This window comes from Panonychus citri, unplaced genomic scaffold, assembly GCF_014898815.1.
Source record: "Panonychus citri isolate SS breed McGregor unplaced genomic scaffold, ASM1489881v1 Contig00114, whole genome shotgun sequence".
Lineage (NCBI taxonomy): Eukaryota > Metazoa > Arthropoda > Arachnida > Trombidiformes > Tetranychidae > Panonychus > Panonychus citri.
The window spans coordinates 187,741-205,818 of record NW_026515519.1 but is presented as its reverse complement, the minus strand read 5'-3'; the positions used below and the strand labels follow the sequence as shown (position 1 = coordinate 205,818).

At 30.0% G+C, this 18,078-nt stretch overlaps 1 protein-coding gene and 1 long non-coding RNA gene across 4 annotated transcripts in view; one reads left to right on the top strand and one right to left on the bottom strand.

The window, feature by feature from the left end:
• The first annotated feature begins 520 nt into the window (after nucleotides 1-520).
• On the top strand, nucleotides 521-3,152 carry LOC128390067 (uncharacterized). 3 transcript variants are annotated; one of them, XR_008325576.1, is made up of 3 exons: nucleotides 521-697; nucleotides 1,647-1,820; nucleotides 2,714-3,152. It is a non-coding gene; the product is annotated as an uncharacterized LOC128390067 (long non-coding RNA). The 3 variants fall into 3 exon arrangements; XR_008325575.1 differs by lacking the exon at nucleotides 521-697 and adding an exon at nucleotides 772-966; XR_008325577.1 differs by lacking the exon at nucleotides 521-697 and adding an exon at nucleotides 772-1,237.
• A 5-nt stretch (nucleotides 3,153-3,157) lies between these two features.
• The window catches only part of LOC128390066 (neurexin-3a-like), a 44,819-nt gene continuing 29,898 nt past the window's right edge, over nucleotides 3,158-18,078 (bottom strand). Inside the window, 5 exon segments of the mRNA XM_053349733.1 lie at nucleotides 3,158-3,528; nucleotides 3,531-4,062; nucleotides 5,052-5,207; nucleotides 7,079-7,105; nucleotides 7,434-7,738. Of these exon segments, the coding sequence (XP_053205708.1) occupies nucleotides 3,158-3,528; nucleotides 3,531-4,062; nucleotides 5,052-5,207; nucleotides 7,079-7,105; nucleotides 7,434-7,738 (1,391 nt within the window).

Below are 18,078 nucleotides of genomic sequence, written 5' to 3'. Positions count from 1 at the left end.
AGAACTGTTCATCTATCGAATTCGATTTCAGTCTTCTTCCACTTGTTATTCAGATTTTACGTTGCGTTAATGGTAATACGATTCTCTCGTCAATATTTTTCCATCTCAACATTGGACTAAGTATTAATTTTAATCTAATAACCATTATCTTTATTTGATCTTTCATGTCATTTTTTCTATGGTTCATTTGTCATAACTATTGTCTTTTTCTCTCCTTTGTATTCTTATCGTTTTAGTTTATTTTCCATCTCAACAACAAATAATTTCTTTTCCATGTTGATTCTGTCATGTTTGTGAATACACTTTTGGTTAAACAGTAAACGTTTTCTTGGGCAACTATTGATTATAATTGTTACCTTGCAATCAATCATGGAAAGAAAAGAATTCAAAGAAAAGGTAACTATATCTTCAATGTAAATTGAACAACAATTGAGAAATAATGTCAATTACTTAAATGGTGAACTTTACTCTAATTTACTTTTCTTCTTCCTCTTTTCTCTTACAGGAAAAAAAGGTTGTCACGAAGGGAAGAAAGTGGTCACCAATCCTTCTTGATCCTTTGTTTTGTTACCACCTCAACCCAACATCTAACAATAGTATTAAATTTCAATGGTAGTCATAAAAAGGAAGTTGGAAATAAGAAGGATAAAGGAGGATATTGGTGGAAAAAAGTAAAATGGAGAAGAAAAACCAAAAGGTAAATTTCAAGTGATGCTGAAATTTGAAGATGAAGTCAAGCGATTTCTACCTGGTACTTGGGGTCATTGATTCTTCTGTTATATGTGAACATTTATATAAATGGAAAAGTGAACAAAAAGAAGACGAATATATAAAAAAAAGAGAGGAGTAAAACGGAAAACATGGAATAAGAAGAAGAAAATCAAGATCAAGAGGAGCAGAAGAAAACAAGAAGAAGGAGGATAAACACTGAGAAAATCGTAGTTCTAGATAATATCTAGAGTAAAGGTGAAGAAAAAATTCAAGAGACTGTTTTACTTTTTCTCTTTCTCTGTTCAATTAATTGGTTTTTGAGTCGAAAACAACTTGAGAAATGGAACAACAACAATAACGATAAATAGTATCAACAGAGAGAATCTAAAGAGAGAGAAAAAGAAACCCAACGAAAGAAGAAAATCAAACTAATTCATTAGAAAATCAAGAAGACAAATTATGATGGCACAGCGAGGAAGAAAATCGTGAAGTAAAAAAAAGAAAAATGGCTCTAAGAAATGTATAGGTGAAAGAGAATTTCAATTTTTCTTCTCTGATTTCCAACTCCACCATCCCCACTCTCCATCAATTCAAAACCGTGGAGGGTTAAAGTTTAAAAGCGAAACTAGAACCTCAAAAAGATTCGTTAGTTTATTTTTCTTTTTTTTCTGTTGACGATGCAAAACAATTTTGAACAGAACAGAAGCTCCAAAGAGAAAAGATGAATCTTCTTCTCTTTCTCTTGATCATCTTCATCATCAGTATCATCATCATCTTTACCTTCCAAGAAAAGAACTCAAGATAGATTCATTTCGCTTAATAAGATGGATATTTCATAGATTGACTCCAGGGAAGATAAGCTTCCGTTCATGATACATATAGAAATGTAAACGGTATAATAATATTTTCCTCTTCTCTCTCTTTCTCTCTTACAGATTCATCTTCCCACCTTTACTCCAACTTAACTGCTTTTAGTTTTAAAGGTTCTCCCTCATACCCTGGGAGTGAGAAAGGTAAAGGACTGACAGGTAAAATGAAGCGATTGACTGTGAATGTTGGTTCAAGCTTGAAACTCGTATGCATGATACCAGAGGAGGAAAAAGGAAAGAGTAAGTTACAGTTTTTAGTGCATACATTATATGGCATCTTGGGAATTTTTATTCAAGAAAGTTCACAGAGAATAATTTGATAGAAGAGAGTAAACCAGAGTGAGAAGGCAGAAAGGATATAAGACAAAAAGAATAAAAATCAAAACTAATCAAAAAGATTTTCTCGTAATTCACATTTATCTTGATAAGAACAATAGGAATAACAAAAAATACCAAAGTGAAAAATTCTGTCATGATAAAAACTTGAAAATTCTTGTATCTTTTTTATCACCTTATCCTGAGAAACCAGGAATCAAATAAGTGTGAAAAATAATATGATATTCTTGATGAGGGAAGACAAAAATTCTTTAAGGTAAAATTATTCAAGAGAATCAATGATAATGACATTTAAAGATATTCAAGATTCTTCTTTGATTAGTCTTCTCTCCCCATCTCTCTCTTTATTTTATTTCTACTCTTTCATCTTTTTTTCTTCCTTCTCTTCCTTCACATCATCACTTTCCTCTTTTCCTCTCTCTCTCTCTCTCTCTCTCTCTCTCTCTCTCTCTCTCTCTCTCTCTCTCTCTTCAATCATCATTTTCCCTCCTCTTATCATCATCTATTCGTAATGTGTATTAACATTACATTTACTTTTTTAGAAACACAACTTTGAACATTTATTACATTTACAAATTCATTTATATTTGATTCAGATCGTCTTGATTGGTTGTTATTATATATTCTCATACTGAATATTTAAACGAATTTCATTACCTCACATCATCATCATCTAATTCTCACCATGATAATCACAATCACCTACTAATTTAGCTCGTCAATTTTCATAGATTGTGAATAAGATTTTCTCTCTCTCTCTCTCTCTCTCTCTCTCTCTCTCTCTCTCTCTCTTGTAGGAAATGAAAACAGAAACTGTTTTGATGGTTTGTCTCTTAATGTGAATATTTATCTGAATCATTATCATTCCTTTTAACATTCATTATAATAACACATCATCATCATCATGGAAACTATTACAATTGCGATTTAAGAGGCTGCAGAAAAAAAGGATTTCTTGTGTGTGATATATTAAAGCCTCCCTGCTAATGGACTCTTATCTTGCATGATGATCACACCACAAAATATTAATAGATTACCCACCGTCATCTAAAATGAGATACATCTTTAAGTGGTTTTACTTGGCGGAGGAAGACTTGAAGAGGCAAAGATAGGCGAGAGAGAGAGAGAGAGAGAGAGAGAGAGAGACAGGGTGGGTGAATATCTTTATGCAATTATCATAATTGGAAACGGAAACTTGAGTTTTACAGGAAGTGGAATCGAGGGGAAAATAGCTGTAACTCTCAAGAGGTGCAGATTTTACCTTTGGTGCAAACTGGTCCGGTGTAACTCGTTGCTCGACAATCACACACAAATCGATTCCATCCTTCCATGCAAATACCCTCATTGAAACAAGGTTTTTTATCACAGTGACTTGGCAATGAATGGCATGAAGGTTTCACAGAACCGGAATCTTGTTTACGGGCAAATGAGGCGATATCAATGGCCTGATTGTTGAGAACTAAATCACGTACACAACCAACGTAACCATATTTTAATGAACCAGCCCAAAGTTCCGGAGGAACCTCATTAAAAGCTTTACTCAAAGAGGGACCAAAACTACCTAAGTAAAGTGGACTTTCCAGATCAAGTTGATTGTTTGTTCCCGGGTGACAAAATCAACCGCTGCATCGTCAACTGTCACTCGGCCTGATTTTGCTGTGCGAAGTAATGTTATCACATGCCAATGAGAATCATCAACTCGACGAGCTGATGCTTTTACCTTAATTGGTCCAGAACCTAAATTGAGTAGTAAATAGATTTGCCCATCAAGTAATTCGAGTGCAAAAAAATCACTTGGTGGTTGATTTGATATCGATCCAGAGTTAGAACTGGATGAAGAAAATGAAAGCGATGAAGAAGACAAGACGGAAGGTGTCGAATAACTATTTCCATTAGTTTTCCCTGAACTATACATGAGAACACCACTTGGTTCATTGGTTCGTATCTTAAGAGACAATGAGCCTCCCTTGATCGCTTCCCACCGGGGTAATGCTAGAAATGAGTCTTTGGTTGTAAAGGTTATCGGATCAGCAGCTTCAACTTCCTGACAAGAGTCGACAATGTTTCCTTTTACTTGTAACAAATTGAGGTCACTTTTAGCTAAATCAAGTATATCCAGAACCATTGAATCTCCAATGAATTCAACCTTTACATTGAAAATTTCCACCCCAAAGGAAACACAGGTAAATAAAATTGGATGAAGACAAAAGGAAAAAAAAAGAAAAGAGATAAAATGAGAAATAATGAAAGTGTAACCGAGATTAAGTTACCTTTACCAAAGAGATTAGTATAAAGTTAGTTCCTTTATCCACCTTACCTTTCATCTTGTTCATCATCCCTTTTACTTTTCTATTACTCCCCATGTATTCAGTGATTGATTTGATTGGGATGTTTATAACTTTATTGGATGAATTTCATTTGATTGGTAATAGTGGAAAATGTTTCCTACTCTCTCACTCACACCAAATGAAATTATTATCCCTCCTTCATCTGATTTATCCTTACCCACTCCTCTCTCAACTCTATCTACAGGGAGTTACATCTTGTAACCATTTTTTACTTTGTTTTCCTCTCACATACAGTAAATTACTGGGAGTGAAAAAATCGAACCCAAAGTGATTCACTTTCTAGTGATCTTTCTCTCTCTCTCTCTCTCTCTCTCTCTCTCTCTCTCTCTCTCTCTCTCTCTCTCTCTCTCTCTGTTATCAATTTAGAGTTTATCAGATGATGAAGATATTTCAAGATGACAAGCGACTCTTTCCACCTTTTGTCTTTGCTTCTTTCTATTCATTCATTCAGTCCGAAATTTCATCCCACCCTCTTTGATGGGTGATCATTGGTATGGTTGGTCAAGCAAATCGTAATTCATCTTGTGACAGCAGAAAAAAAAATTCGTAGAAAGAGAAAAAAAAGTCTTTCTTTCAATTTACTTTCATTTTTTTTCTCTTCCTCATCTTTTTTTTATTACCTTGTGCTTTTTACTTTCCATCTTCATCTTTCTTTTATTCTTTACACAGGAGAAGATTTCTTGAAGATACTTTGATTTTTTCCCATTCTACTGATGATGATGATGATGATGTTAATGCTTCTTCCACTTTCAAGTGATGATGATAAAAGTAATAATGTTCAACTTACCTTCCTAAGGCAGCCAATGAAGTTGCTTTGTACCCTTGAGCCCGGAAGTTGTTCAAAATGGTCACTTCCTCCGATAAAAAGTATTGAACTGGACAATAGGAAAATGAACCTGTAGTTGAACCTCTTTCCGTAAACACCATCAATGGTTATTGAAAACTGAAATATATACAAATGAAAAGAAAGAAAAAGGAATGGAAAGAATGAGAAAAACAGGAAAGATGAAGATGAATATAAATATGAAGAAAAGGATGACATCGATACAAGAGAAGAAAAAAAAATAGATGAACAAGAATAAGAAGAAAAAAATGGAAAGCACAATGAAGATAAATGCCAATAATGAGAAGGAGCAGAAAAAGCAAAAGCCACGAGGATGGAAAAGCAATAGAAGATGATATCTTTGAATCTCTCGAAATGAGGAATCACAAAGATGATAAAAGAATCCAATAGAAAAGCAAACAAGGGAAAAAAGGAAAAGGAAAAGATGAAGAAGAAAAAGTTAAATCTTCTACCGATATTATATTGTATTCGTCATATAAAGTTTCCCTAGATGAATGAAAATCACGATTAAGATATCATTGAGAAAGAGAGAACAATTGAAATGTGATGACAGACAATGGAAAACAAGGATGAGAAGATGAGGAAGACAAAAAAAATGAAGAAAACAAGACAAAAAAAGACAGAAAAAGACAGAAAAAGACAGAGAAACTAAAAAATATTAAGCTTCAAGCTATTACATTTTGATCAATACAATGATGATATTATCAAGCAAAATGAGCAGTAACTTTCATCAAGCATCATCTTCATCGTCATCATCATCATCATCATCACAATCATGATGAAAGTAAAGAGCTGAAAGAAACAAAAGTTATCATCATCAACAGGAAAGGAAAGTGATATATATCATAACACAATAATTGAATAACATGGTGATAGTGATACAATTTAATACAATGATCAACAGCAATAGGAAATGCAAAATGTTTTCATCAATCAATAACAAATCAATACATATAAATATACAAACATACTCTTAGATAATACATTATATATGGTGAACCATTGGCTAATAATCACTATAATCAATGTAATAATAGTAATGATGATGATAATAACTGTAATCATTATAATGTTATTGTGGTTTCATATTAATACAATAGGCAATGAGTGAGGATGAATGAAAGAGTAAATTGTGATTTTCTCTCGTTTTTTTTTTATTAATCTAATTCCTTTTTGTTTTATTAGCGTGAATTAAAGTAATTTACTGATTAACTTAACTTATCATCATTCGTAATGATTAAGGTAAAGAAGAGCAAAGATTATCATGAAATTGTTAGTTAGTTTGATTAGAGGTCACAATTACCTTGATTATGGTTAAATTATATAATGAATCTAATGAACCTAATGAGAATTGTTTTAACGTTTGGTTTGTATTATTATACAAAATGGTGGAAAAGGTAAATTAATCTAATGATAATCAACAAGAGTCACAATCAAATCCAATACCCAATGAGGTATAATACAATTAAATGGTCTATAGTTAATGATTAACGAAAACAAGGCGTATCAAGCAATCAATTTAATTGTTCACATTATAATATTAATTGTATAACCTTTTTTTACACTGTTTTACTTGGTTAATTGTGTCTTCTTTTAACAATCAAATCTACGTTTTTCTGATTGTTTCTATTACTATTTTTGTCTTAAATTATTATTATACTTCAACTATTGAACCAATGAACCAATTGAATGGTCATAATTAATTGGAAACAATCAAGGTGAACAATTTAAATGACAAAAATTGGTCGTCTTCAAATGTAATTGCCGATTAGATCGATTACTTGATTTCTCGTAATTTTTTCTCATTAACAATTAACTTTTCAGACAGAGTACAAACTGATTGCTGTCAATTTTCATCGTAATAAGCAAGATTGAAATTAACAATTAACAATCAACTTGGATAATATTAAGAAAAATCAATTGTAAACAAGAGGATATTTTAAATTGTTACAATTAGTTAATATACTTACATGACAAAAACTGATTGCACGATTCATCTGGAAGCAATTAAGTGAGAAAAGAGAGAGATAAATACAATTAAACAATTAAATCTAACAACAGTTAATGATTATTATGAAAAATGTTTAATCGGATCAATCAGAATCCTTAATTGTTTGATTCCATTAATAATAATCAATTTTATCAAAAGGAAAACGAACTAAGTTATTGATGTAAATCAACATAATCAACTAATTCAATTATTGTGATGTCGATTATTAATGTAATCAATAGTGTCGTGATTAAGGTAAAAAAATGATTCGATGAACAATTAATTAGGTTAAATGGTTAACGAACTTTTAACAAGAACGAGAAAACTTTTCTTACCTCACGAACTTTTCGATGAACTAGAACTTTGTGCCATTGATTATCGTCGAATCGGATTCTCGCTGGTTTTACAATTCGTTCGGATAAATTGTTACCCAATTTAACTGACAGGGTGACCCCTCCATCTCTAATTGCTAAATTAAGATAATCAGAGATTCCGTCACCAGCGTAAAATAATAGGCCATTTGATTGTCGCGATTTAAAGTACAATGAAATTTCATCCGATGAACTTAAAATCGACTTGGAAATGTTATTAAAGTAAATGAATTCTTGTCCTCGAAATGTGGCCTCAGGCGAGTGTTTAGCTGTTAATTAAGAGAATTAAATTAGAAATCTATTGATATGTTATTAGAATAGTGATTAGAATATTAATCACAGTTTGTTTTCATTCATTCTGAAGTTTTCAAGTTTAAGGTGAAACAATTAACTAATTACTTGGACAATTAAAATTATTATTATGCTTTATTAGTACAGTTTAAACAATTTACTAACATTAATCACTTGAATCATGTTATTCATTGTAATTGTTAATCATTTTGACTAAGATAAATTGTTGTGAGGTTGGTGTTGTTTTGTTGTTATTAATCAGTTAATTAATTACCATGACTTTAATTGTAGAGTTAATTGTAACAACCAATTGTAAGTTTCCATCAGACATTCAACTAACCATTAATATCCTGATACTTTGATTATATATAAGTTAATTGTGAATGAATATCAATCTATGATTAAGAAATTAAATTAAAACATCAACATGATAAAAGCTCATTAAGGTAAAATTAAATCTCCCCATGAATTATTAATTATTATTAGAGATTTCCTGAATTCTTGGATAGCAATTAATTGATTGGTGTAAAAATTTTAGGAATTCATGTTAATCATCAATGTTAAATGTTGTTAATTAAATGTTACACCAATCAACTGATCTTGACAAAGTAATTTAACCCCAACAATTAACTTTCATCCAGCAAATGAATCTAATAAATGTTTCAATAGTAACCATTTGATAATCATGATCAACTTGAAAGATAATCAGTTGCGATGGTGATTAACAATTTAAATTTACTTGGATGATCAGATTAAATTGATTGTTAATTATCAAGAATTTGATGGAGAAAAATTTATCACAATTTAGAATTGACAATAAACTTAATTTTATAATTAAAATTGTCAAATGAGTCTCTCTCTCTCTCTCTGTATTTGCAAATGAAAAGGAGTTGAAACAATTATTGTGATAATTGTCACTTAGATAATGATAATATATTAATTGTAATTAAATCCAATTGGGTGAGTAGTCAAAGTGAAAGTTCATTTAAAAGTCAATTACATGATAAAAGTGAAAATGATAACAATCAAATTAAATACCAAACAGATAATCAAATAACAATAATGATACAAATAATATTATCCATTGGTCATCAATGGACAATCATGATGTAAACGATAAACATGATGATGAGATTACTATGAATGATAATCAACCATGAATAAATAGATGGGAATAAATAAATTCTTGAATATATTATTCCATCATCATGAATTATATCATCATGATGATGATAATGAATCCAGAATCTAGAATAAATAATATTATCAGATAAGTAAAATAAACTATTGGATTGATTGAACTTTTGTCTCCCAATATATGAAATGTTTCAATGGAATAACTTTTTAAACAGAATTCAGTTCAATTCGGAATAAACTTTCCTTTTGTATAATATTTATCATGAAGATAAAAATGATAGGATGATAATGATGATGAGGTTTGCAGAAAAACAAAAATGAAAATGATGATCAAATAGGATGATAAAGATGAGGAGGATGAAAAAGCAACTGAATTACATTTAATATAATCGTAATAATAATAATAATATAAAGGTAACTAATAGACTTTGGATCATGATTGTGAATGAATGAATGAATATAATGGATCTGAAATGAAACCAGATCCGGTTTCCAATGTAATATAATCCATCATCAGTATCGGTGGGTGTACGGGGTGGGGTGGGTTCAGAGAGAGAGAGAGTGGGTGAACACCATCAACACAAAAAATACAAGGAACCACTTTCACCCAATAATGAAAAGAAATCATGAAATCATTTGAATTTATAATCAATTTTTCCTTGGCGTTTACATTTTGTCAATTGCGATTCAATTTTTTGTGTTAATTTTTATGTTTACCAAGTTAAATTGTTTTAATTTAATTATCAATTGTCAGCAAGTTTTTTTTATTCTTAACCTTAATTGCTGAATAATAATCAAAGTTTATTGTGATTAACGTTATTTTTTTGTTTCTTTTAAATTGTCTCATATCTTTGGTATTGACATTTATCATTTGCAAATGAAAATAAATGACAATCAATGATTATAATTGATGATGATCATCTTGATTGGGCAATTGATTAATTTGATCACAATTGATGATTAGACTTTATCATTATGACAACAATTTAACAGGTAAATCAATTAGTTTACATTTTCTAACAGTTTTTCATTAAATTATTAATACTAAAATTGGGCAATACAAGTGTAATTAATTTGATTGTCAACAATTAAGATGATTAAGATTTGTCACTCTTGTGTTTCCATAGTTACATTGATTGGATAATGATGATAATCAATTATAATATTGGTCATATCTTTGAGTGATTAAATGATCAATTGGAAGGATTAATTTAGATTTTTTTTTCTCCTCATCGTAACAATCAAATTAGTCCAATTACAATAAGCTAATCACTAATTTGATATGATATCACAATTAAGACCTGCAAGTTGAATATAAAACAATAAGGTATCTGAATTGTTGAGATTAAATTTAATTTGGTTTCAGCAAAGGAAAAAAAGTTTCATATATGTGGCGATATAATTGTTTCAAGAATAACAATTAAATTTAATCCTCTTTTTTAAAGATAAATTAAATTGAATTAAAAGTTGGTACAATGATTAAAAACAATTCATCATATCAACTGACCATTGAATTATGACCATGATAATAAAGATTTTACATCAATCAGCTAGCTTATTGTTGTCCGAAATGTTGTCCAGCTAAAAACTGGACATTGAAAGGTATCATGATGAAGGATGATAACCATTCATTGTCCATATTATTTCATGTGAAAATGTGTTAAAGTGCATTCAGAACAGTTCAAGTGAAACTGAATTCACTTCCTGGTGTAATTTTTTGTTTGTCTCTCTCATCCATTCAAACATGAAGATTGATTCATGAAGATGAACGATAATGATAATGAAGATACATCTCTGTCACTATCATCATTTTCTTGATCATTTCAATTCATCATCATCATCATCATCATCAGTTGAATGTAAACATGATGATAAATGAATGATTAAAGTTTAATGGATTCATGATGATACCATGAAATCAAGTGATATAAAAGTTGATCCATTTTCATTAGGAAAAAAAAAATAAATTTAAATTGTCACACCGCTAAAAATTTAATGGAAAACATTAATATTGATCATCTCCTTATATTCATGATTGTTAATTGTTTTAATAATTTATTTACCATCAATTGTAAGTCCTTTAGATTAACAATTTTTTCATTTGGATTGATTTTGATGAAACCACAATTTGCTGATTCATTTGATAACTAACAAACAATTTGATCCATTTCTTAATCTCGTCAGGATTTGTTAAGGGATTAACTTTGATTTCGCAAACAGATAACAATCAATTTGGTAATCACATGATTTGGTGACATTAGATTGCGACAGAAAATCTCAGGTGATGCAAATCTGATTTTGACCATCAAATGACCTTAAAATCTTGTCCTAACAGAATGACCAGAATAATCTAGATGATAAAATATGACGATTGAGTATCACCCAAGCTCCCATGATCAATTCTGTGGTCGCAGCTCTCAAAGAAAACAAGACTTGTTAAAATTTAGAGAAATGTTCTGTTTGAATGGTGATTTAACTGATTACTTGATTCACAGTTTCGACTTTCAAATAAAATGTGATTGACCACTTCGCTCGAAAATGTGGACTTAGAGTTGACTTGAAAATGTGCAAAAATACCTGGAACAATGGTCAACAGCAGTTCAAAAGTGGAATTGGGCCTAGAAACGTAATCTTCAGGGTTAAGTGACAAAATTATGCACCAAATCTGCAAGTGACCTAAAAGATGTTAGAGCGCTGAGAATAGAGGAAGAAATTATATCTCACTCATCTGACCTTCATATGGACCTTCATTCAATTCCAGACAAAAGCTTCCCAGCTGATTCATTTTCTGTAAAAAGTTTTCACAAGCTCTTGATTTAGTCTAAGCACTATGTCAAAGTTGTTTGTCACACTAGTGACTCGAAACTTCATAAGTTGGTTTACAAAATTTGACGTTTTCAAAAAATCCTTCTAGCGTATGGCCTGTTGAATAACCTTCATGACCTTGACATTGAAATGTGACAAACAAGTATTGGCCAAACTATCATAGGCCCAATATGGACACACTATCGGGTGGGTGTTTAAGTAATCGTGAAAAGAAATGTGGAGACAATTTCCCTGTAGAAATGGATCATATCCTAATTTTGTCACTATTGAGTTTAGTTGATAACTGATCATTTCCGATGAATCAAATAAATCAAATAATAGATTAACAATTTAATCTAATAACTAATGATAAGAAATTTAATCATCTTCATGGTTGGAAAACTAAATTATCATTAAGAGGTTATCAAAACAGTTTCTTCAATCATTTCATGGGTTAGGTCAATATCAACGGAATCGTAATCATCAGTTTTATATATTAAAGTTAATCATAAACATTAACCATTAATGATTAAAATGTATTAATGATAATTGTGATAAAGGATAATTATCATTACAATGATCATTTAGAAATCACCAGAATAATGTTAACCATGATCCTAATATTGTACAAAAGATAATGGAATCAATTTTTCAATTTGAACAGCTCAATTTTTCATAAAAAAGTCACAATTTCAGTTAATTGTTGTGCAAATTAGTGAAAACATCAGTATCACAAATTTTTGATTGTTAATTAAATCATTAACATGATTAACATTAGATACTAAAGTGATTACAATCAACTGATAAACTGGTAACTTCCAGTGTTCAACCAATTGTTACAATTTAATAATGGCAAAAGCTAAATGATAACCAGATCATTAAGTAGATTTTTATCAAAAACCAATCAATTGAAATTCATAACATTCACCGGGTGAGATTTATCATGAATCATTTACAGATAAATTGATGAGAATGAAAAAGAAAAACAGAAATTCTGATTTCCGAGATAAAAATACATGATGAAATTTCATCATCAGACAAGTAACCAAGGTAACTGAACATGAATTACATATATTGAACTGAATATAATCATGATAAAGTTCAGTTTGATGAACAAAAAAAAAGTGTATACATTTACTAAGTAAATAGATTGATGAAAATTTCCCAAGCAACAAAACTGATAAACTTTGAAACAATAATAATACAATGATGATAATATAATAAGATTGAAAAAGTAACGGTAAATATATTGGAACTTTTTTTCTGCCCTTTTTTCATCACCATGAAAACTTTTCATATACTTTTCCCTCCCTGATCAATGTGCTCATCAACTCAACTGAAAATCAACTGAACCCATTATCTGAACAAGTTTATCAAGAGTAGACTATGATTGTTGTCCTTTGTATCATTATCATTATTTGCAAGCCATTTACAGGGTGTATCAGGAATCGATTCCCTTTGGAGGATTGTTACAGTTTTATTCAAGTTCGTGGATTGAATTTTAATTGTTCCAATCTCCTTGTTATTCAATAACACACTCACTTCAGTTTCATCATTACATTGACATTATATTATTACATGTATCATGACACTGAATTTGTAACAAGATGATGACCTTAATATAATGGTCATCATTGTAATTAATTTTGTCATTCAAAATTAAATCTACACAAAATCAACCAAACCAGATTATCAGGAATAGAAATGAAAAACTAATCGTGATAATCAACGATTAATAACATTGTATCTCTATGGTCATTTCCTTATTGACCGATTGATTGTTTTCTTATTTTTTTTCTGGTGGTTACAATTAATGAATTAATGGATTAATATTGTTGTCCATTTCTTGTTTGTCCTTTTTTTTGCTTTATCTTTAGGACAATGTCACTTCATTGTCCATCTTGACCATTAGTAACTCGATTGGACTTTCGATTATTATCAAATATGTAATGGTCAACATTGTTTGTTATTTAGTTATCATAATCAGGATATGATGTTAATGATGATGAAGATGAAGATGAAGAGAGAGAGAGGAAATTTTTTCTTTGCCATTTTTTATCTTCATTAGTTATCATGAAAAATAACGATTAATATGAAATCGTCATCATCAATGGTCAACATCCTTTTTTCATCTTCATGATAATATGATAAGATTAGGTGAAGGATAGATCGGTCATTTCACAAATCACTGGACACTGGACATCAACTGATAATAAGAAACAAAAGGTTTCCATGTGATTGTTACGTGACATTAAATTGTAAGTTAATGTTGGTCACTATTGTGAAAATCAGTATTATCCAAGTGGTCAGTATGTTTGATAGATACTTTTTTTGCTCTGTTAACCTCGTGCATTGATAATCTTCAATAATGACCATTTCAACTGACCCTTTATTTTTAAAACTTGATGATAAATCTGAAAGTGATTCAACCCTCATCCCCTAATCCTCATGAATTATAATTTATATTGCCGGAAATTGATTAAATAACTTTAATCAGGATTATAATCTTTTATATAAAATGTATATTTCTTTATCCCAATCTACCATTTCCGGTTTATCCATGTGATTATCATGACGATAATGATAATGCTAGACTAATATCCTTTTTCAAGATGAAATGTTGACTTGAAAATAATGATGATTATGATCACCTTCAATTCCTATGTAAATATTATCTCTTTATCTGATCCTTAGCTTTTGAATAGAGGAAATTAACTGTTTAGCTAATTGTTGTATCGATAAAATAGTTTTCCTAATAATCTGAGATTAGTTTTATCCTCAAGTCATAGACTCGAAAGGAGAAGAAGCCAAAGAAAAAAAAAGTTCTAAATGATTCGACGAACAAATAAGAATGATTAATTTTCATGGGTTAGAACTTTTCTTTACTGGACAATAAGAGATAAGATAACATCTAATAAATGAACATTCATTTCCGATCGAGGAAGAGCAGAGTACGAAGAAGATGAGGATGATAAAAGAGGATAAAGATAAGTACAGAGAGAGAGAGAGAGAGAGAGAGAGAGAGAGAGTCAAATATTGAGTATATTATTGAACCATGAAAACGAATGATAAAGTTAAATGTTGAGAGTATATTAAGATGATGAGGATGAGGATGAGGATGAGGATGAGGATGGGGTTAAGAAAGAGGTTGAAGTGAAAAAAGAAAACGAGAAAACAATCAATTGATTGTTACCTTATAATCCTTTCGATGGATTAACTTGAAAGTCTGAGAATTAAAAGAATCAGTTTAATGAAGGAAGATGATGAAAATGTTCAATTATTATTATCATCCTCATATGTATTTATCATGATAACTTCCGGTTGAATGTTATGAATACATGGAAATATATTATTAGAGTTGATATTAAGTTGTCATGAAAATATTGTTTGTTGCCGTTGGAGTTTCAGCTGAATGTGAATCGACAATAAAAGTAAACATTTCAACAAGATAAACACATATATCCACTTGTAGGATGATATTACATTTATATATTGTCGAAGTAATAGTAAGAAAGAGGATGAGGGATGATAAAGATGATAGAGAGATAGATGAGCATCATGGAAGAAAGGTAATAATATCAATAGTAAATTGAATGGAATAAGAAAAGGAAATGAAAAAAAAAGGAAAACGAGAAATCATCAGATTGTGTTTGAAATTTTCTCGAATCATTTCGGTTTATTATTATTGATTGTTGTCGATTCTTTTCAATTTTCACCTTGATTGTCAAACTGATTCCATCATTAATCGATTATCAATTCCAGTCCATTCTTATCATATTGATAACATTATCTCTTAATATGATTCTCGTCGATTCTGTAACTTATATTGTTTACATTTTCTACCTCATCATTTATATTCATGTTCGTGATTGGAAGTGGGTGTTCAGAATATTCAGAATTAGCTTTTTCAAATTATTCGTCTATTAGTTTGATAGACTAATCAGAGAATTGAAATTTTCCTTTCAAGATTCCAAATATTACCATGAATTTTAATTCGGTCTCGATTTTCTTAACATCCAATTGATTGAATAGTGATTTTAAATCAGAACTGGGACTTGTAGTGATTGTATCACGTTCACAAGTATCGTTGTGATTGAAATTGGATTTATTTTGGTGTGTTAACTGTTTAACTATCGAGTTAATTATATTTATAATTAAGTTTGTTTTTCAACTTGATTAACTTTGATGTGAGCTGAGTAAGCAATTAAACTTACCATGATAATTGCTGAGTAATGATGGATCAACATGATGATAACGTCTTGATAATCAATAAATAGCTGAAGTTACAATAATTGATTCAATTGATCATCAGGAAAATCATTAAAATTAATAACATGAAACCTCATTTCTTATAATATTAATACTATTATATTAGAAATCAATTCAAACAATTAACGATCAATAATCATTATATAATTGATTTCTTAATATAAATTGATATTAACAACTAAATTGAATATTTATGTCCATCAGAATTACAGAAATTGTCACATGAACCCTTTTATTCAGTAAATCATGAAAAAAATGGCTCATTCATTGAACTTTTTACTCAAAATTCTGGTGATAATATTTTCTGATAGACTGGAAATTGTAAAGTGGGTAAAACCTTTCCCACTCTATCCCATTCATTGTGGTGGATGATGATGGTGTCAGGGTGGGAAGAGAGAGAGAGGTAAAAGTTGTCATTGTCATGTTAATATCATGGTAAATATAATATTTTCATGAATCATGTCAATTACATTGTAAATCATTGCTTGAGATAATTTTTGTCAAGTGTTTCAATCACACAATTTGAAATGATTGAATAAAAAATGTTGATTTTCTAATTGTTGTTGAAACAATCACAATCACACTTAATCAGTTGTTTATCATTGAAATTGTCTTAATAACAGCTAAATCATAAAGTTAATACGAGTAATAAAATCTCAATCAAATTGTGTGACGATTTCAATTGATTATTGTTTCGAGCCTTTTTAAATAATTAATATTGATTGATTGAAACAATAATCAACTATTAACTTTAGTTGGATTTACATTAAATACATTGATAAATATAGATTGTAATTCATTTTATCACAATAGGTTTGACTATTGTAAATGATTGTTAATCAATCATATGAAACTGATTATGATTAAGCTGCTTGAGGTAAGTGTTGACTGAAAGTTTAGTTAGTGAACAATTTATTTGATTGCAATAAATATAGTTAACATAGTCCGATATTATATATCAAGATGAAGCTCGAGGGCAATTGGCTACTTTCCCAATTCCCAATTGTCCGGCAGAAAAACAAAAACCTAATGGACTGAACATAACTAATTTCATTTAAGCCAATTCAAAGTTTCAACCCCCAAACACCTTCAAGGTTTTAACTCCCTGAGCTTAGTTACATGTATATATCTCTAGATTTTCACACTACCTTAGGGGGATAATGAGCTTAGTGTGAAATAATGTATGAAGATGAAGGTGATGAATGAAAGAAGAGGAAAAGATGATGAAGACAAAAGACCGAGAGCAAATTAAATCTTATCTTGTTTTCAGGGAAGACTAAACCTCATCAATTCCCATTGAGAGTAATGAGAAATTCAATGAACTTTTTTCCTTTATGGTGTAAATAGGTTAAGAAGAAGAAGAAGACAGAAGAGAGAGAGAGAGAGAGAGAGAAGGGGGTGAGTGGGTTTCGAGCTATGGCCCTTGTGGTCAATAACAACTGACCATATGATGAATGGTAACTTGATTTTCAATTCTAATGATGATGTTTGATGAAATTCAACAATTTCTTTATCCAAAACCAGTGAAATTAAACTAATCAATTAACTAACTTCATGTTACTTTAACTTAATTTTAATCAATTACTTTTCAGGTAAACTGTTGATATCATCACAATCAACAAAACAACAACAATATTGTTATACTGATAAGTTTATTGGTATTTTCTGCTTAATTCAATGACAATTTATTATTAAATTTACTTACCAATCAGGCGGAATTCAATTTCAAGCCAATCAGCCGATTCAGTGGAATCAATGAATTTAATCATATCTTCCTGATTGGTAATTCAATTGGTCAATCGGTCAAAACAATCTAATTATCACATGAATCATATAAATACATATGAACCTTAACCCAGAGATAACTGAACAAGTCATAAACTTAATTCCATGAGATATAAACATTACCCTGAAATCGTACATGGGACTATAAATATACATCGAAAGTTGGAAGGAAAATTTTATTCATACGATTCTGATGGATTTTTATTCCGATGGAAAATGAGAAATTTATTCATCTTTTAGTGATTTTTATTATCCACCTTCATGGTTTCCATTGAGAAGATAAACATGGATAATCAACACTTATGTGAACAATTAAGGAAAC